The 22184-nt window shown below is 40.8% G+C and overlaps 1 protein-coding gene across 4 annotated transcripts in view; it reads right to left on the minus strand.

Annotated features, from left to right (window-relative positions):
• Window positions 1-22184, minus strand: part of masp1 (mannan-binding lectin serine peptidase 1) — a 128442-nt gene that overhangs the window by 50275 nt on the left and 55983 nt on the right. For 3 of the 4 annotated variants that reach the window (XM_020044832.2, XM_013132739.3, XM_013132741.3), the window contains exon 5: window positions 4267-4463. The exons of the other annotated variant lie outside the window; for it this stretch is intronic. In XM_020044832.2, the coding sequence (XP_019900391.2) occupies window positions 4267-4463 (197 nt within the window). The remainder of the gene's footprint in view (window positions 1-4266; window positions 4464-22184) is intronic. 4 annotated transcript variants of the gene reach the window in all.

Here is a 22184-nt window from a genome sequence, read left to right on the forward strand (position 1 = left end):
TCCTCCCGGGTGACCGAGCTTCTCACCCTATCTCTAAGGAATCGCCCGGCCACCCTGCGGAGAAAGCTCATTTCGGCCGCCTGTATCCGGGATCTTGTCCTTTCGGTCATGACCCAAAGCTCATGACCGTAGGTGAGAGTAGGAACGTAGATTGACCGGTAAATCGAGAGCTTCGCCTTGCGGCTCAGCTCTTTCTTCACCACGACAGACCGATACATCGACTGCATTACTGCAGAAGCTGCACCGATCCGTCTGTCAATCTCCCGTTCCATCCTTCCCTCACTCGTGAACAAGACCCCTACATACGTAAACTCCTCCACTTGAGGCAGGCACTCTCCACCAACCTGAAGTGGGCAAGCCACCCTTTTCCGACTGAGGACCATTTATTATTTCAATATGCGCTGATAATTCAGCAACCTTCTAAGATGTGTTATTTTCCTGATGATTACTCCACTTGTATCAATAAAAAATATGTTAACCAGCAGACAATGGTTTGTTTGTTAATAATGCCTTTATTTTACGAGATTATTCACTATTTCACTAAAGATGGTGAAAAATAATGAATTCCGATTTTTGCATATTTAGTAATGGACAAATATGATCAGTGAAAAACACCTTTATGAAGGTTATGTTGAGCTTGTTTGGCTAATTTACGTGTGCAGACATTTTTGTTTTCATTCAACTGAAATCAGGGACTAAATGTCTTGGCGATCAAAGATGGTTGAACAAGACGATTCACCAATCTGAAGTTCAAATCTTGATTACCTTCCTGTCTCTGAGTCACTCATCTTGACACCTGTATCTGAATTTGTTTGATAAACAATCTCTAGCAGACAAATTGCAAATTGTGAAATACCATGTGCGACAGACCAGACATCTTGTAATGTTAAGTTGATCAGTCTTTTTTCTTTACCAGAAGGCAAGTAAGGTAGGTAAAACGCTCTAGTCTGTCATTTGCAACATCAATAAAAACTATAATGCAATTGAACAAAATAGTTAGGTAGACGATAATTGGGAAAGGGTTTGTATTTATTTTTATTTTATTTTTCAAACTGACCAGAGATCTTTTTTGCTGGCCTAGTGATGTCAGAATATTATTATTATTTTTTTATAATTTCATATATATTTTCCTTAACGCTACATGTATTGTACAAAGTTCGTTGTCATCAGTCTACTGATGTAGTTTCATTGCTTTTCTCTCCCTCCGTTGTGCTGTTTCCAGTGCAGCTCAGATGCTGTGTCCGGGTGAAAATCTATCCTGATTTAGAATGAATCCCATCTTCTGTTGAAGCAAAAGGGGAGGAGGTTGTTGATTGTCATATTCTTCAACCAATCCGACTGAGTTGTTAAATTGCTTTATTCCACTGTCACTGTGAATATGGGATGGTTATGTCGAATGACAATAGCCCATTGGATTAGGCAGCCATACATGCTAGAGTTATTAGCTTTGCATCCATCATGCTGAAGTTACTAATCTTTATTGGTAAGTCGGATAAAGTGCCCCACTTTGGAAATCAAATGCCCATCCAACACGTTTGTTTTGTTTACTGACCTGTATCTAATTGACAGGTCACCAGGTTAGGAATGTAACCAGCTAATAGTTCGTTTTCACCAGCAAGCTAGTAGATACATGTAAGCAGCCATCTACAAAAGTTGCCCAGGGGCTAATGACTTTCAAGAGGGTAGGATTTCTTTGTCATTTAAATTACGCTATATGGGCTTAGAAAATACACTGACATGCGGATATGGGGATGTACTGATCTTGATTCTAGTTAGAAAATATTTAGGTTCGATTTCGAACTGCAAAATTTAAGAGGAGTTTGCGATTCTGTGATTAAGTAACCGCAAGTCATTGATTGTGGCCTGCTGTTACCACCTCCACGATATCCATGCAAATGATCATGTACGTTTCATGTAATGGAGTTGGCATTAAACGAATTGCATTAACAAAACCATTCAAAACAACTACACCGCACTATATTTGCAGGCCTATTATTTATTTAACTTCGGTAGCAACAGTAAGACTCTACATTAGAGATTAGTCAGCAACAATAAGACTTCCGATTTTCATATGTTGCCTTCAAAATAAAAGTCTGTCGAGTGTCGGCTACATTTTAAAAAGAAAAACTATGTGGGGGAAATTTTCTATGAAACAAAATTACAATTTCAATAATACTTTACATATGTTAAAGAATATTATAAGGTGGAGCACACATAAATGGTTACAGCTTATGTAAGCTAGTATAGAGAACATTATCTAACCTTAGCCTAGGGCTAAGAGCATCCTAACCTCAGGGCTAACCAAGTGTTCACAGTGGGAAACACTTGTGGGACAGTGGGAAAGCACCACCCTTAGCCTAGGGCTAGCTGGCCATTCTCTGGAGCAGGGTTAGCACCAACTTTTCAGGGCTAGCCCCATAAATACAGTGACAAAATAACCACTGTCTAACGGGGTCAAGAACAAAACCATACAACGTGTATTGTCCGATCACAAAACCTGCCCTTTCACTTAATTTACATACACTTTTGACGCACACTGTTACCAACAGCTCTGTCTGTTTTGGTCCTTTCAATCTGCAAAGTTTTGTTGTTTCATTATACCTGCTAAATATTAGCGATGTAGTTATTGCAACTTGCTTTGGATGTAAATCCACCAAATATGTCGAAATAATTGAGGTTGACTAAAAGATTTATTTGCCTAGTTTTGACAGAGTTGTTCAGGAAAATACCAACAGGGTGGGCATCTTGATCAGTCGATGGTTGTGTAACATTGATCATGTGTCAGTGATGTAACATTATTCTGTAGGCTACTGTAACATTATTCGCATGCCATGTGAATCCTTAACCTAGGGTTAAGCCTTAGCCAGGGTTAACAAACTCTTATCTAAGCTTATCTAATCTTAGCCTGGGACAATGCAGTGTGTAAAGGCCTCATTTTCCATCCCCCTGACTGCAATGTACACTGGATACTTTTTGTGGAAAAACTCAGTAGAGCTGTGAATGTATTGTATGAAATACTCAGGAGTTTGTAAAATTAAAAATATAATGTGAAATCAAGGGGAACTGTGCTACATCCAGCAAAACAATATATTGTTGTCCCTCTTTAACCCCCAATGCCACACACTATACTGTTCCTGGAACTCATATTGCCTCATTAGTTAGCAGCTAGTACCTTTTTTTTTTAGGAGTCTGGCTAGTTAAAATTATTCTGATTATTCTGATGACATGAACATTATGACAGACTGTTTAGCTCTTAATAATTTGTATTTTAGATATGGTGTTATGAATTCCAGCCTCAGTAGCAAATTAATCCACTGCTTTCATTTGTACAATGACTTGCTACTATAGGCAAATACTGAGTGGAATGCTACGTTGCCATGATTATTTCATTAAAAAAAAACTACCTAGTGGAGTCAGAAAATGGCTAACATTAGCGATAAATGCTAGCAATGTTAGCTAGCTAGTAATGTTAGCTAATGGAAATATATATAACTAACCTCAGTTCAATCTAACATTAATCCTTCAAAATCATTCTGGTGACATGAACAATACAACATACGGATTAACTAATAATAATTTGACCATTTAGTAGCTTAGTAGCTAATCAATACTCATGGTAAATAAGCAAATACTCTGTTTTCATTTGTACAATGACTTGCTAATATAAGCAAATGTGGAATGCAATGTTGCCATGATTATTTCATCAAAAATAAATGCTAGTAGAGTCTCAGTCTAAACTAGCATTAGTTCACCTTAAATCATTCGGGCGACATGAACATTATAACCACTGATTTAGCCATTCAAAATGTGCCTTTGGTAGAGTGTGTGTTATGTGTTTAAGCCTCAGGAGATAATCCATTCTCAGTAGTTCAGTAATTTCTCTGTTTTCATTGGTTTCTACAGCTCCACAAAAACAGATGTCATATTGCTTGCAACTACGGATTTAAGTTGAAAAAAACTGCCATCTGGCTATTAGTAGCTTCATTTTTTTTTATTATAGTCAGTTTTGAAAAAAGTATATACTATTGCGAACTGACTGACTGACTAAAAGCCACAATCTATTGTTTAATCTAGAAGCCTTTCCCGATGGTTCAGCCAGAGAACCAATTTTGTTATAACAAAGACTAGAGTCTTGATTGGACAGGACCAATTTTGCAACCAGCGGCCAAAAATGGCAGAATGCAAAATTAGTTATATTATATACTGGGTCTCTGAATAACAACATAAGTTATAATAAAGGTAAAATAAAACTGTTAATTACTAAACCTTGACAAAGTCGTATGGACAGATGACATCCGGGTGATCCTCAATGTCGAAGGGGTCATCAAACTCCAGGGTGATCAGGAAACCATCTTCCAACTCGATGCGGTACTGGCAATCGGAGCTCTTGGGATATGGATTGGGGAAGTTGGAACTGGACAACACCCCTGACCGCTCAGAAAACACATTATCACGGCACTCAACTGGAACACACCCACACAGAAACACACACACACAAACACCAAAGTTGATTGGTCAACATGTAAGTCCTTCCTCCAGTCTTGTGGTGTCGTTTGTATTTCCCTGTGTTTATTAGGTCTCTACACTTTTTGTTGCAAACAATTCTATTCAGCTAATCCCATACTGACCCTCAAGCTTGGTCCAACGGACATGCTATTTGTCTCAATGTTCTGACAGAAAACCATAACTCAGCCACCTTCTTATTTGGGAAAATGTTGGTAATTTATTTTCACAACATATCCATAATGACCAGCCTAAGTGGTTATTTTAAATCAAGGAGCCTCCTGGCAACTTGGCATACTTGACTTATGAAATAAAAAACAAAAAACACTGGAAACAGTTACGCAATATCGTCCACCTGTGTTTCTAGCCTGGTAAGGCCCTGACCGTAACCCAGTGTTTGGGTCCTCAGGACCCAAAGAGGTCACACACCTGTTTCAAATGTTGCCCTACCACTCACACACTTGATTGACATAATCAACTTATCAAGTCTTTAATTTGAATCAGGCATGTGAGTGCTAGGGCAAAACCAAAAACGTGCCCCACTTTGGGTCCAGAGAACCAGGATTGGGATACACTGCCTTAACCCCTATTGGGGGTCTGCAAGCCGTAGCTCTTTTTGAACAATTTGTCTATCTTAAAATATTATCTAGCCAGAGATGGACATGCAGATTTACCTTGTTCTACTGTTGCCTGAAGTTGTATCAGTGTTTTGTCGTACACGCAGTCTGCTTTAGTAAACTTATGTTCATCCTGCGCCTGGTCTAATTCTTACCATACATGGTGACACCTTCCCCATAATAATAATTTGTTAATACGTGTGGCCCTGAAAGTCTCAGGCTTTGTTAATCCTTGGAATCTCTATTATACTATCAGATACAATCAGGACTATCTGCATGTCCTAAAAATAAAAGCGATTGCCTTTGGGGCAAATTCTCAAAAAGCAATAGAGGGTACACCCTATTTGCTGTTTTACCTGTTTGTCTTCAAATTACATTGTAAATGGTTACTTTCGAAGTATGGGAGTTTGAAAGAAAATTCCACTGGAAAATACTTTACTTCTCACACAAAATCAAATAACTGGATCTATGTCAATAACCTTGAGGTTTTAAGAAAAACCTTTATGTACTGAACATAATAACCCAATTATAGACAGGACATAGCACACTACAGTGACAAACTGAAGCATTAGAGGAAGATTACAGCTAACTAAACTGCACAGACATTTCTCACATATCTTCAGCAGCTTGAATCTAAATATTTGTTATTAATCACTGTCCGACAGAAAGATCAACAAAACCGAATTATCTTTTCTAACTATCACTCATGCTAATGTATCCAGATACACACACACTGAAGATGATTGCCTTAAAAAAATCTACTTTTAGATCCTACTTTTTCTATCCCACCATTAAACCTTAAACTCAACCAAACTGTAACCGCATTAACCTAACATTTGTGCCAAAAGTTAACCTAGCACTAAATCTAACCTCACAGTCCTCCCTAACCCTAATTCTATCAAAAACTCTAATAGTAACTTTTCACCTTAACACTTTAAGGTGAAAAGTTAACACAAAGAATTGCCACTTAACACAAAAATTTGCCATTTTCAAAATGGTGACATAACAAATCTGCCGATCAGTCACATTGTTCTGATTTAAACACAGTTTGGGTATGTGTGTCCCTGTTATAATTAAAGGACAAATTGGTAGTTCCTTCCTGTAGCATCTATGGTGGTGCTCATAAGTTTTCATACCCTGGCAGAAATGGTAACATTTCGGCATTGGTTTTGAAAATATGACTGATCATGCAAAAACACTGTCTTTTATTTAAGGATAGTGATCATATGAAGCCATTTATTATCACAGAGTTGTTTGGCTCCTTTTTAAATCCTTATTATAACAGAAATCACCCAAATGGCCATGATGAAAAGTGTACATACCCTTGAATGTTTGGTGACACGCACAGGTGAAAATTAAAGGTGAATTTCCCACACCTGTGGCTAAATTGAAATTAGTGTCTGTGTATAAATAGTCAATGAGTTCGTTAATTCTCACTTGGATGCACTGAGCAGGCAAGATACTGAGCCAGAACTGTCAAAAGACCAGCGTAACAAGTTAATGGAACTAAATTAAGATGAAAAAGGACATGAAAATATATCCAAAGCCTTGCAAATGCCAGTCAGTACTGTTCTCTATATACCAATCCAAGGTCAGATATACCAAGAAAGATTCCAGCCAAAATTGCCAGAAGAATTGTTCGGGATACAAAGAAAAACCCACAGATAACCTCAGGAGAAATACAGCCTGCTCTGGAATAAGACGGTGTGGTTGTTTCAAGGTGCACAATACGACAATAGTTTACTGCGCCAATGCCACAAAAAAGCCTGGCTACAATATGCCAGACAACACCTTGACACACCTCACAGGTTCTGGCACACTGTAATTTGGAATTGACCAAAATAAAGTTTTATGGTCACAACCATAAGCGCTATGTTTTGAGAGGGGTCAACAAGACCTATAGTGAAAAAAATACCATCTCCACTGTGAAGCACGGTGGTGGGTCATTGATGTTTTGCCAAGACAAATGGGCAGCTTAACCAAGAATTCGGGGCCTCATAGACAACTATTACAAAAGACTGCACGCTGTCATTGAGGGTAAAGGGGTCAATACACAGTACTAAGAACTAAGGGTATGCAGACTTTTGAAAAGGGTGCAGTTCATTTTTTGCTTTATTGCCATGTTTGTTTTATGATTGTGCCATTCAGTTTTGACCTACAGTTGAAAATTTATCCCATATGAAATAAAAAACGTGTTTTGCCTCCTCACTAATATTCTTTACAAATGGTACATATAATACCAATTATCCAAGGGTATGCAAACTTTTGAGCACAACTGAATTGTAAGTAGCAGAAACAATGTACATTGTCCTACAGAGTTATTGGCAACCTGGGTACATTCAAAAGTTAGAAATGTCCTTGTTTTCCATGAAAAGACAGAATTTGTTTGAATAGGAAATATAGCCAAATTAATAGGGAACATAGTGATTGACCAGGTTAGAAATAATTTTTTAAAATTGAAATAATAATTGCTTTCATCAAAGACTCCACCATTTGCAGCAATTACAGCCTTACAGACCTTTGGCATTGTAGTTGTCAATTTGTTGAGGTAATCTGTTGAGGTACCAAATGCTTCCTGAAGCACCCCCGCAAGTTGGATTGGCTTGATGTGTCTGTGTTCTTTTGCCCATCTTAATCTTTTCTTTTTATTGGCCAATCTGAGATATGGCATTTTCTTTGCAACTCGGCCTAGAAGGCCAGCATTTCAGAGTCGCCTCTTCACTGTTGACAAAGAGATTGGTGTTTTACAGGTACAATTTACTGAAGCTGCCAGTTAAGGAAATGTGAGGCGTTGTGTTTCTCAAACTAGACACTCCAATGTATTTGTCATCTTCCTCAGTTGTGCACCAGGGCCTCCCACTCTTTCTGTTTTGGTTAGAGCCAGTTTGTGCTGTTAGGTGAAAGTAGTACACAGCATTGTATGAAATATTCAGTTTCTTCAATTCTTCAATTCTCAGAACAAGAATAGACTGATGAGATTCAGAAGAAAGTTATTTTGCAAAGTTCATTTTGAGCATGTAATCAAACCCAAAATAGCTGATGCTCCAGACAACTAGTCTAAGGAAGGCCAGTTTTATTGCTTCTTTAATCAGTGCAACAGTTTTCAGCTGTGCTAACATAATTGAAAACAGTTTCTCTCATGATCAGTCAGCCTTTTAAAATTATAAACCTGGATTAGCAAACACGACAAGTTCGATGGTCGCTGATAATGGGCTTCTGTTTGTCTATGTAGATATTCCATAAAAAATCAGCAATTTCCAGATACAACAGTCATTTACAACATTAACAATGTCTACACTGTATTCCTGTGATGTTATTTTAATGGACAAGAAATTTGATTAAAAAACTAAGACCTTTTTAAGTGACCCCGAACTTTTGAACAGTAGTGTAAGTAGTTTCATCTGTGTTTGATCAAAAGCTACAAACAATCTGTAGGTTGTCTGGAACATCATTTGGAAACTTACTTAGTTTTGAAGCTAAGGAAATACAATAACCTTTTCAGCCGATATAGATGTTTCAGAGCAGCTCTTTTCACATCTGTGTAATGGTGTATACACACCGGTACAGACCATTTGCGAAATGTCATGTTTGTGGGCATGCTAGCATGGTAACAGCATGTTACATTTTGTGACAAGTTCACATTGAACTAATGCGTTGTACATGACTTACATCCTGACCTTAGCACAACAAACTTCCCTATAACTCAACTCATTAGATATGCTTCATTGATATAATTCCGAGTCAACCCGCAATGCTAGCAGAAGTTTACAACAATCAAGCTAGCTAGCAAACCAGCTAGGCAGAATTAGGTATACAGATTTGAATGATTCTCAATTTGTTAGAAATGTTAAAAATCCTCTCCTATGTTCTACTTTTCTATATGAAACTGTTTTACTTCTCTATCACCAAGTTTTTAAAAAAAAGTTATTTTCATAAACAGCCCATACAGTTCTACACATCCCAGTTGAATAAACACCATCTGTAGTATCCATACAGACCTACTGATACACCCATACCTGTACTGAAATACCACATAAAAAACAGAGTAATAACAGACAGGACTGAGTTCTAACTGGAAAACCCTATGCTTGGCCCAACCTGTTTTCACCTGGGCATTTGGTACCAACGTGCCGGACTGGTGAGGGGACCAGGGAAGAAGTTGACTAGCTTTTCCTTTTCATCAGTGCAAATGGTGCCAATACGCCGGACCGATTATAAGAATGGGAGAGGGGTTAGCTGGTTTCCTGGTCCACCAAAAGTGACAAAGAACTGTTAGAAGAGCCTTATTAGAACAAACAGATAGTCTTAAGAAGCAGTATGTGGTTCTCTCTGTGGTTAGATCCTTATCAATCCAGCCTTGGAGGCACTACTGAAATGGTCTTGGTGTCGCCACAATCCATCCGTGCATTTGGTTAAACTCTCTAAAAGCAAGGACAGCCATCCTTACAGGTTGACATATACATTCCTTCCCATGTTAGCATGGTGATAACCTTCCCATACCCTAATGTTACATTAGTTCAATTCAACATCCTCACAAATGCTGTTGGGTTAGATCTGCTGTTTTGTTATGGTAAACATAGTTAGATCCCCAGATGGGATCTATGTGTAATAGTAAAAATGTCTGTTTCCCCTCAGTGTCGAGAGAGTGGTGTCCAAGGACATATACTAAGTTGAATAGGGAAAGAAAATGGGGAGGAAGACTTTATTAGCTGAAAGGTGGAGTAGAATGCAGAGTTGCAGTTCTATGATCAAATTAAGCATTTATGAGGAATTAATGTATTTAAGAATTTGGGTCATCAATCCTTATTGGCTGTTTGTATTAGGAGAAGTGTAAAGCAGGTCAAGGAGCGAGCCAGCATGAATCAATCATTTAGCATTAATCCCACTACTGTCATTTAGCCTTCACCAGTGCTGAGACAAAAAAACTCTCCACCACCTATTCTCTTCTTTCTTTATGACCCAGCCTTGTTCAGTAGAGCCTCTGTTTTGATTTATAGATAGAGGATATTTTATTTACATATTCAGGTTTTGGTTTCAGACAGAGCACTGGGAAGGACTAATGTAGCCCCTGTTATGGAAATGTCTGCTTTTCTATTTCCTGGTATGTAACTCTGATCTTTGTTTGCGACACACGTCTGCATAATATCAGAGGATCATTAGGTACTCTGACCATCTGATAATCTGCCTAAACCAATAAGGGTATCTGTCCTTTTTCCTTAGGAATGTGTCCCTTAGGGGAAGTAAGGGCAATTGGCCCATTTGGGTAAACACGAGAGTAAACACCTAGGGCAGGAAGGATAAGGTGGGGGGACAGCACGCCACTTGGGCCAAACCTATGTGACATAAAACAGCTGGGCAGTATCTTACCACACCCCTTTTAACTGTAATAAATATGGACTGTTCATGTATTTTCCTCAGAGATTCCTCACAGGCCTGTTATGATTAAGCTTAGGACGCATCTCTCTATTTGCAAACATAAAATAAACTATTTATTGTGCCAAGAGAATTTTGTCTCTGTACTTACTTCAATTAAGAGTTCCTATCAATGGAAGTACCATCACACCCCTAACAGTAAACACTTAGACTAGTACCAGTAAGAGATAGGAGCCAGAGTTCTATAAACATTTTAATTTGTCATTATGAAGTTACAAAAAAAAAATGTCCTACTACATGTTGGAGGCAATGTTGCCATAGAGATTGCTAATACAAATAGATCCCTAGCAAACATTAGAAGCCAAAAATGTAGAAGCCCAATACTTGAATCTTAATTTTAATTGGAATTAGCCTATTTAGCATTTTTATATAAATACAGTGGAACACATCTAGCTTTAAATGAAAAAAGGGATGTCACAGAGTTTTCTTGTTTGTCCAAACTGGGCCATGTTATTCTCTCTTAAAAAGGGGAGGGGATGAACACATGTAATTAAGAAATGACATACAATATTGGGGTTTAATAGTTAGTTAAATACACACCTCTCTAGTCAAGATTCAAATTTTGTGTCGTGTTAAATTCCATCTTTGTTTCCCAAAACGTAGGAGTTCTGAATCCTGAATCACTGATACAACTTGTCCAATGAAGGGGTATCTCACAGCTGTGGCCGAGATCATTCCAGGGCCAAACCAAGCCCAGACCTATGAGACTGATTTGGACTCAGTAAGAGTGGCAAGCCAGCCAGGACACTGACGGTTCCCACTTCACCAAAACCAAGGAGAGGTGGGTGACAGACTGTCATGTACAACAGGTTGGACCATTACTGGCAACCATCACAGCTAGAGGAGCTGAGCTCTATGAAGGAGTGGTAACCATCTGGACTGACTCATAGGAAAAGGGACACTTGACTTTGGGGTCATAGGGAGGTACAGGACAAACAATAATGGGCACACGCTTTAAACGTGGGACCCCAGAATGGCTGACAACATCAAATCACAAGGCACGAAACAGCAGTTTCAGTCTTTAAACCCCTGTAGTTTTTCACATGTAGCAACTAGAAAGGTTGTAGGAATGGAGAGGACCACGCAACACAACGTGGCGTCAACATACATGACTACACCAGTCAGAAGCTATTCACCAGGATATGGGGAGATCAGAGAGCAGGGGGAGTTGTATTTTCTTGTACTTAATTTTTTTCTTGTTTTATTAGTTAATTTCATGTTTGGGTCTTAGCAATTTACCAGCAGCCCTATTATCTATTTTTGTTCATGGTAATTATACTTCAAGGACATTTTGGGGTTTTATTTCAGCTAATTTGACATGTTGGTGAAATAGCGCTTTGTAAAGCACTACCCCGATAGCACCAAAAGATTTTACTTACCTTCCAATTTAAAACCTATTGACCAGTGAACAATACCTTTAGAGCAAATTTAAACAAATTAGACAAACTGTCAAAATTCACTACACTTACATTTTATTTAGATTTTTTTATTGATTCATAGTCGTTTTAACGTTTTAGACCCCAATAGAAATCTACAATGCTACTGTAGATTACTAAGAATTTTCTAAATATATAATATTTAAACAAAGTTTTAAAGAGCACATAATCTTCTTTAATTTGACACCAAATACATGTAATTTAAAAAAATATAAATAGTTTTCTCCCGTTTTCGACCTCTCACTCTTCTTACTCCTCTCCTCTGCTAGCGCAGCACTCATTTGTGACGACACCAAACAACACAAAAACAGCCTCTTCTAATGTAAAGAGGACGTGGCCGCTTTGTCACTAGCATTTTGAGTTAAGTTGGTGTGACTTGGGATCTTTTCATATGACAATTTTTTTGTGGTAATGGTCCCACCACCTCTTTAATAGTTGAGTGTACATTTTTGAATTATTGTAACCTGTTAGCTAGGGCCAAGGAGAATAATTAAACTGATGCAGTGTTTTGTCTTTTCCTTCTTCCTATAGGTAGGGTGTGGCAGACCTCTAGCTCAATTCATGAAGACGAATTGAGAAAATCATGTGAAGTGAAACCTCCTGCAAACTTTGCCTTTTGCACCTTTTAAGTTCCAGAAACAGATGTTTTGTGGCATAATGAACATTTTGTTCAGGGAAAGACAGAAGGCCTTACCTCCTTGTTATGTCTGGAACACATCTCCAATCCAATGGACAGAACAACACAACTTGAAATTGAACCTTGAGCCTCGTGCCCACCAGCAACAGACCTGAGGCACAGAGTTGCTTACTGTGTGTGTACAGCATCAAGACTGAGGCAAAGAGGCCTTTTTGGTCAATATCAATGGATGAGGACAACAACCGGACAATGTGCCAGGTAAAGGGAGAGGACTGGGGAGTAACTCCACAATTACATTTAGACTTTGACTATGTATTGTGATAGAGGTTGCACAATCAAGTCAAATGGAGCGGGAAGTAAAAATGTGCACTTACACTGCACCCTTACACTGCACCTCAACACTTCCACCACTCACCAACACACTCCAACAACACATTTTGGGGAAAGCAAAGTCCAAAGGGGGAAGAATAGACCTAGCAGGGACCTTAGTGGGAGCCCACTTCGAAAATGTATAGCAGGAATTTAGCTACTAACAAAGAATGGCTCCCACAGGGGTCCTCATGTAAAATAGGCTTTTTGTCAAAACATCCTATACTCATATTCTCCACACTAATTAAAAGGAAAAATGGAGGCTCTCTCTCTTCTAAACATTACAATTAGATAAAAGGCTAAATATCCCTAACAACATCCCTAACACTGTATGCATGTCTTTCATCATTTCTACCTCAAAAAGCAAGCAGGGTGCTCTCAATTATCGAGGTATCCAGGTGCTATGGGTGGCCCGTAGGAGAAAAGGGAGAACCAACACTCGTCCCACTTACAGCCGAATTTACAACTCAATTGAAACCAGAGGTAAGAAGCAGACAAGCGGTCTCTCCGCCATTAGTAAACCAGGATAGCCCATATAGAATGTCTGTTGACACCAGGGCCCCTTAGACAACAGTAAGTTCTCTCTGCCTCACCAAAATATTCTGCCCGAATGTGTAAAACAGCCTCATGGGACCAGGAAAAAGCAGCTGTACTAGGTAACAACTGCCCAGAAAAATAACGATAACCCATGTGCCTGTGAGATATAAGGTTAGAATTGTATTCTCTATAATTAACCCATCCTGTGCTGCCCCCTTGTGGGAAGAGTTATTTGTGTTTTGAGTTTCTTGTTTTTTGACCATGCAGAGTTACCTTAGTGCAGTTATTTTTCTAACAGTCCCACAGCACGTCAAACTTCAGAGTGTTAAAATCTGTAAACTTCTATTTTGGTCCCTAACAAATATCTGTCTGTAAGTATTTGATTGGTAATAATCAAAGCCTCCGTCAGATACCGCATTTAGCCATTGCAGTATGTTTTCTATTCGTAATTGTAAGGAAAATGCGGCGCTAGTACTGTTAGCATTCCTATGGTATTTTCCATGTATTAGCATCGTGCTAATCGCTTGCTAATGAGGTTGTTTTAGGAGGATTAGTTAATTTTAAGCTATTTATTTTATATTTGCATTGTCTATTCTCCCTGTTGAGATTGTAATATGCATCCTCTTTGTTTCTGTATGTTACAGTTTTACAGTCCTTCCAGTAAAACACACTAAACGAGCAAGATGCTTCCTGGTTCTTTATTGGAGACTGTTAGCTATCTGTAAAGCTAGTTCACACACACTAGTAAAGGCAGAATAGTAAAAAGACAAATGGAAGGTCAGCCAAAAGTCGACACAGAAGACAATACTGCTGTCCCGGACCACCAAAGTACAGTCAGTAACGGTGGTGACTTGTGGGAAACAAGATCAAGCTGTTCCAACATCTCACGTGCCAGTCAGCGGTCACGTGCCAGTCAACGGTCCAATGCAAGTGTTTTGGCAGCAAGGGCACATGCTAAAGCAGCAGCCGCTCAAGCACAGGCATCATACGCTGAAAGAGAAGCAGAGGTGATGAAAGAACAAGCCCACATCGAAGCTGAAGCTACAAAAAAGAAAGCAGAGCTCAGCGCTGACCTCCTCAAACTGCGTCTACAGAGCGCAGCTGCAGCCGCCAACGCCGAAGCAAAGGTCCTGGAAGCAGCAGCCGAGGATGAAGGTGGAGATACCTGGTTTCCAAGAAACAGCGACAACATCATTGAGTCCATACCAGTTCCACTTCTGCCGGTTGATACCCGCTTTGACTCTGCACAAGCTACCACACTACTTCTTCCAGCACCTCAGCGAGTAAAGTACAGTGGTGATTTTGTGGAAAATAAAGTCAAACAGCAAAGCATAAAAAGTGAGAGTGAGATTAGTGAACATGGGTTTCAAGAGCTACCAGAGGCGCATCCTTCACAGTACGACATCACCAGTGGAGCAGAACAATCTTATGCCCAAAGCTCGTACAAAAATGCCTTTTTTACATCTCACTCGCGATATCCAACCCCAGTTACTACTGACCACAGATTTCAGCCACGCTCTATGAACCAGTCTGCCTCTTTCCAGCCCAGGCTATCATCTTCACGCCCTGTTGTCAGTGTAAACGAGTCCAATTCCCCAGCCACATCAGACTTAGCCAAATATTTGGTTCGCAGAGAGTTGGTCAGCTCAGGGCTCCTGACGTTTGATGATAAAGCTGAAAATTACTGGGCTTGGAAGGCATCTTTTTTGAACACCATAGTAGGACTATATTTGTCCCCAAGAGAGGAGTTGGATCTCCTCTGCAAGTGGTTTGGTCCTAAATCATCAGAGCAAGCAAAACGATTAAGGGCCGTACACACCTATGATGCCACTGTTGGTGTTAAAATGGTGTGGCAAAGACTGGAGGAAATCTATGGGTCCCCTGAAGCGATAGAGAATGCTCTCTTGAAAAAGTTGGAAGATTTTCCCAAAATCGCAAACAGAGAAAAACAGAAGTTAAGGGAGCTAGGTGATCTCATCTCAGAGCTTGATGCTGCCCGTGTAGATGGTCTCCTACCTGGCCTGAGTTATCTAGATACGTCCCGGGGCATCACTCCTATTGTTCAAAAACTCCCATTCCACCTTCAAGAGAAATGGATTACTTCAGCATCCAACTACAAAGAGCAACACCATGCTTCATACCCGCCATTCCCTGTATTTGTGAAGTTTGCGTGCGACAAAGCTAAAACTCTCAATGACCCAAGCTTTGCCCCCTTGCTCTCTACTGGTGGCCCAAGTGTTTATAGGCCTGAAAGACTGAACAAGCCCAACTTCAAATCTGCAGTATCTGTTCGAAAAACAGAAATAACCGCTCCAAAGGGCTATCGTGACTCCTCTGACCAAAAGGTGGTTGACCAAGATAAACTGTGCCCCCTCCACAACAAACCTCACTCCCTCCGCAAGTGTCGTGGATTCAGAACAAAGACCTGAGAGAAAAGCCATTCTGAAGGAAAATAATATTTGTTACAAGTGCTGTTCCTCCGGCAATCACATGGCAAAAGACTGCGACACAAGTGTACATTGCAATGAGTGTAAAAGCGACCACCACACCACCGCGCTGCATCCTGGACCAGCACCTTGGAAAACGGAAGCTCCAGGCTCCGCAGCCCCAGACGGGCATGGCGGGGAGCAGCCAGAAAGACAAGCCATTGTGTCAAAATGCACGGAGATCTGTGGCAAAGGTAACAGCTCACGCTCATGCTCCAAAATCTGTCTAGTAAACATTTATCCTGCTGGACACAAAGAAAAGGCAGTGAAAGCCTATGCTGTGTTAGACGAGCAAAGCAATAGGTCTTTAGCAAAGACAGAATTCTTTGAGATCTTCAACGTTAACACAGGCACGAAAGTATACACTTTGAAAACCTGCTCAGGTGTAAGTGAGACAAGGGCACGCCAAGCTGACGGGTTCATAGTAGAGTCACTCGACGGCAACACTAGCGTCCGGCTTCCCACATTAATCGAGTGCAACATGCTCCCAGATGATCGATCTGAAATCCCGACACCAGAGGTCGCAATAAACCATACTCACCTCAAACATTTGGCGGGCAGGATTCCAGATTTGGACCCTAATGCTTCAATACTGGTCCTCCTCGGTCGGGACATACCAAGAGTGCACAAGGTCAGAGAACACTTCAACGGCCCCCACGATGCTCCGTACGCCCAGCGCCTCGACCTTGGCTGGGTCATAATAGGTGAGGTCGGCCTTGGGGGTGCTCACGTGCCAAGCAAAGTCAGTGTTTACCGCACAACAGTTTTGAACAATGGACGTACATCTCTTTTGGACTCTTGCCCTAACTCATTCCATGTCAAAGAAAAGGTCCTGAGCGCGGACTACCCACTTAACTCTTTGAACATGACCAGCTTGATTGGCATAGATGAAAACGATTGTCTCACCAACAAACTGTTCATGAGAACCCCACATGATGACAAACCAGCCATGTCAGTGGATGACGAACTCTTCCTGGAGATCATGGATGAACAAATGTTTATGGATGAGTCCAACAGCTGGGTGGCGCCATTACCTTTCAAAACAAACAGGCACAGACTACCCAACAACCGAGACCAAGCAGTTAAACCTCTCAATTCGCTGCGTCGTGTGCTTGACAAAAAGCCCCACATGAAAAAACATTTCATGAACTTTATGCAGAAAATGTTTGATTTAGGACATGCAGAACCCGTACTGCCTCTCGACAAAGACCAAGAGTGTTGGTACTTACCGTTTTTTGGGGTCTACCATCCTCGTAAACCTGACCAGATACGCGTAGTGTTTGACTCTAGTGCCACTCACAAAGACACGTCTCTGAACAATGTTTTGTTGAGCGGCCCAGACATGAACAACACACTTATTGGGGTCCTCTTGCGTTTCCGCAAAGAACCTGTAGCTATCACAGCAGACATAGAGCAAATGTTCTATTGTTTTGTCATTCGTGAAGACCACCGTGACTTTGTGCGTTTCCTGTGGTACGAAGGCAACGATCCCACAAAGGCCATCAGAGAGTACAGGATGACTGTACACGTGTTTGGAAATAGCCCGTCTCCCGCCATAGCAATATATGGCCTCCGGAGGGCGGCTCTGGCTGCACAAGAGGAGTACAGTGACGAGGCCAAACAGTTTGTTCTTAAAAACCTTTACGTTGATGATGGATTGGCTTCTTTTCCTTCAAACGCCAACGCCATCCAAACTCTGAAAAGTACTAAAGAAATGCTTGCAGACTCGAACATTCGTTTGCACAAAATAGCCTCCAACAGCCCAGATGTAATGGAGGCATTTCCATCTGAAGAACGTGCTAAGGAACTAAAAAACCTTGACCTTGGTGCAGAGCCCCTGCCCTTACAGAGAAGTTTAGGGCTAATCTGGGATTTGCAAATTGACTGTTTCACCTTCCTTGTGTCAAGAGAAGACAAGCCATTCACAAGAAGGGGTATTCTTTCTGCTGTTAACAGCTTGTATGATCCCCTTGGGTTTGCAGCCCCCATCATCATGCAGGGCAAGGCTCTCATCAGAGAATTGTGCTCATAGAACTGTGAATGGGACACTCCTCTGACTGCAGAAAAAGAGGCACAATGGAAATCTTGGAAAGACTCACTTGTTGCTCTTGAGAAACTGCAAATTCCTAGACAGTATGTGAATACTTCACTGCAATCTACCTGTCAAAGAGAGCTGTGTGTCTTTGCAGACGCTTCTACATCAGCCATATCAGCAGTTGCGTATCTTCGAGCCATGGACACCAAAGGTCACGTCCACATAGGCTTTTGCATGGGCAAGTCCAAATTAGCTCCTAGACAAGTCCACACAGTACCTCGCTTGGAGTTGTGCGCTTCAGTTCTGGCGGTTGAGCTGGCAGACATGCTACTAAGTGAACTCAACATCGAAATTCACAAAGTGAAATACTACACTGACAGTCGAGTAGTCTTAGGTTACATCAACAACACCAGCCGAAGGTTCTATGTCTACATTGCCAACCGTGTTGCTCGCATCAGAAAGTCATCTGAACCAAGTCAGTGGCACTTTGTGAGCACGGAAATCAATCCTGCTGATCATGGAACACGGCATGTGCCAGCTTCACTACTGAGTTCTACCAATTGGTTTACTGGTCCCGACTTCTTGAGGAAAGGTGATGGAGAGTGTCCTGTGCAACCAAACAGCTTTCAACTTGTTGAACCAGACACTGAAGTCCGCCCGCAAGTCTCAACATTTGCAACCACAACTGCGACAAAATCGCTTGGCTCACACAGGTTTGAGCGTTTCTCCAGTTGGAAACGTCTTACACAAGCTATCGCCAAACTCATTGAAAAGGTCAGATCTATCTCAAAAGCTCCGGAGTCAAATGAATCAAAGATGGATGCTCTAACACAAGCAAAGTTAGTTATTGTACGTACTGTTCAAGGCAAAGCATTTGAAAAGGAAATAGAAGCTTTGAACAAAGGAGAGGACAAACTAAAACACAGTCCACTGAAGAATCTCGATGTGTTTCTGGACAAAGAAGGATTGGCGCGAGTAGGAGGACGTGTGACTTCTGCTGAAATAACTCAAGAACAAAGCCAGCCCATCGTTATTCCAAAGAAGCACCACATTGCTGCTTTGCTGGTTCAGTTCTACCACGAACAGGTTATGCACCAAGGTAGACACATCTAGTGTTAGAGAACAAACGCTGGGCAGTAATGTTTACCTGTTTAGTCACACAAGCAGTTCATATCGAGGTAGTTGAGTCCCTCTCAACTTCAAGTTTCAGAAATGCTCTCAGAAGGTTCCTGGCCATAAGAGGTCACGCAAAGCTCTTTCGATCAGATTGTGGAACGAATTTCATTGGAGCGTGCAAAGAGCTTCAGATAAGTTCAGAAGATCCAGAGCTTCAATCCTACCTAAAAAACGAGACATTCACATGGAAGTTTAACCCACCTCACTCCTCTCACATGGGAGGGGTGTGGGAAAGAATGATCGGAGTGGCCCGACGTATTTTGGATGCTATGCTGCTGAAAGTTCACTCTCCAAATCTGACTCATGAAGTACTTGTGACGCTCATAGCAGAGGTATCAGCCATAATGAATGGTCGTCCATTAATACCTGTGTCATCCGATCCTCAGCAACCCGACTTGTTGACTCCAAGTGCCCTTCTCACTCAGAAAATCTGTCCCGTCTCTATTCCACCTGGAGACTTTGATCCAAAGGACTTGTACCGTAAGCAATGGAAACAGGTGCAAAGTCTTGCCAACTCATTCTGGAAACGATGGCGAGAAGAGTATCTTGCAACCCTTCAACCAAGAAGAAAATGGCAAGCAGATCAACCGAACTTAGCCATTGGTGACGTTGTTCTCCTAAAGGACTCTCAGGTCAAAAGGAATAAATGGCCTACTGGACTTATTGTGAACACTTATTCTGGTCGAGATAAGAGAGTACGTAAAGTAGATGTACGAATAATTAAAGAAGGTACTGCTAAGGTGTACACAAGACCTATTTCAGAAATTGTGTTGTTAGTTAAAGGTTAATAGTGTTATAGCAGTATACCAGGCGGGGAGTGTGCTGCCCCCTTGTGGGAAGAGTTATTTGTGTTTTGAGTTTTTTGTTTTTTGTCCACGCAGAGTTACCGTAGTGCAGTTATTTTTCTAACAGTCCCACAGCACGTCAAACTTCAGATTGTTAAAATCTGTAAACTTCTATTTTGGTCCCTAACAAATATCTGTCTGTAAGTATTTGATTGGTAATAATCAAAGCCTCCGTCAGATACCGCATTTAGCCATTGCAGTATGTTTTCTATTTGTAATTGTAAGGAAAATGTGGCGCTAGTACTGTTAGCATTCCTATGGTATTTTCCATGTATTAGCATCGTGCTAATCGCTTGCTAATGAGGTTGTTTTAGGAGGATTTTAGTTAATTTTAAGCTATTTATTTTATATTTGCATTGTCTATTCTCCCTGTTGAGATTGTAATATGCATCCTCTTTGTTTCTGTATGTTACAGTTTTACAGTCCTTCCAGTAAAACACACTCAACGAGCAAGATGCTTCCTGGTTCTTTATTGGAGACTGTTAGCTATCTGTAAAGCTAGTTCACACACACTAGTAAAGGCAGAATACATCCACATTAATCAATGCTACTGTACTTTCTCTGCTCCTGAAGGTGCTCCAAAACCGGAGCGTCAGGTGATACACCCAGGTCATCAGGTGATAGTTCCAATCTCTAACTGTTCTTTATTGTAGCCAGCGGTACACACGTGACCTATCCTGGCTGACCTATAAGCAGACCTGGGGCACTTGAACGATGGGCATGCTATTGCCCATGTACGGTGTAATGCAATCTTTGGATCAGGGGCGTGATTTAGCTTTGGAGGTAGAACATCTCGCTCAGTAATCTGATTTCTGAGAAGCTAGGAGCTACACGCTTGCTTTCTCTACAGAACAGAGCAGCCTTAGAATATCTGTTGCCCTCTCAGGGAAGAACCTGTGCTATGATAGGACAAGAACGTTGTACATTCATACCATACCAGAACGCCACGGTCTCTGACCTAATTAATGAAATGACACAAGTTTCCCACCAGGCCCACAGTGATGATATCAAAGGCCCATTCTCCAGGATAGAGGAGTTATGAGGTCAGTATTGCTGGTTGGGCTTTAAATGGGTTGGTATGGTCATTGTAATCATAGTAGTTATAGCCCTTTTAGTATTTCTCGCGTGCATCAGCTGCCGACTGACACTGAGTATGTTGTTTTAGCGGGTGCTAATTTCCATCCCTGAGAGACTTGCCTTAGTTTGAGACATCACAAAGTTTTACATGACTGATTCTCCCAGATCTAAAACCTACTGACTCATTTACATACTGATTTACTGATGCCCATATATACTGACTACACCACAAGTCCACGCTAAGGTAAGATATTCACATAGTTAACCTGGAGTTGTCACAATGGTATACATCAAACCCAGAAGGGGCAATGGCCCAGTGTGGCAAACCACAGGACGACTACGATGATGGACCCCAGATGGATGATGTACCCTCCTGGAAGAAGAGCCAGATGTAATTTGTGTAACCATATCAACTGTCTTCAATGTCAGTGTTTGATTCAGATGTAACTTATTTAAAGTAACCGTAACCTCCTGGACCTTAAGATCCAGGATGTTTTTGTTATGTAATACATTTATTATCTTAATATAAACAAATTATTTCTGTTTGTATTGGCCCTGATGGGACAAAAGGAAGGATTTGTTTAGAATTAGTTAATTACCATATCCTTATACATTATTCTGCAAATTAACTGTAATAAATGGACTGTTTTAGACTAGGCCTGAATTTGCTTTAGACTGTTCATGGTTGCCACGGATAGAAGAAAAACTAGGTCAGCATGCCCTGTTCTTCGAAGTGATTATGGCAACAACCAAGGCGCTAGGCCTCAAACCTATCTTATCCATGGCCCTGTACAAGGGGCTCCAAGGTGAAGTTGCCTGTGTCTCCTATGTATTCTTCCATTTGGGAAGAACAGAGACCAGGGGTAGCTCAGATCAGGTCTGTTAACTCTGACCTACTAACTATGGTTGCCATGACAGTGTAGGGTTCTCTCAATTAGTATGTCAACTTGTTTTTGTAGGTATCTTATAGCATAAAATATAATATTTTAGGTACTGACAAGAAGGGGTATAAATAGGTGAAAGCAATAATGTA

This window comes from Esox lucius, chromosome 1, assembly GCF_011004845.1.
Source record: "Esox lucius isolate fEsoLuc1 chromosome 1, fEsoLuc1.pri, whole genome shotgun sequence".
NCBI lineage: Eukaryota > Metazoa > Chordata > Actinopteri > Esociformes > Esocidae > Esox > Esox lucius.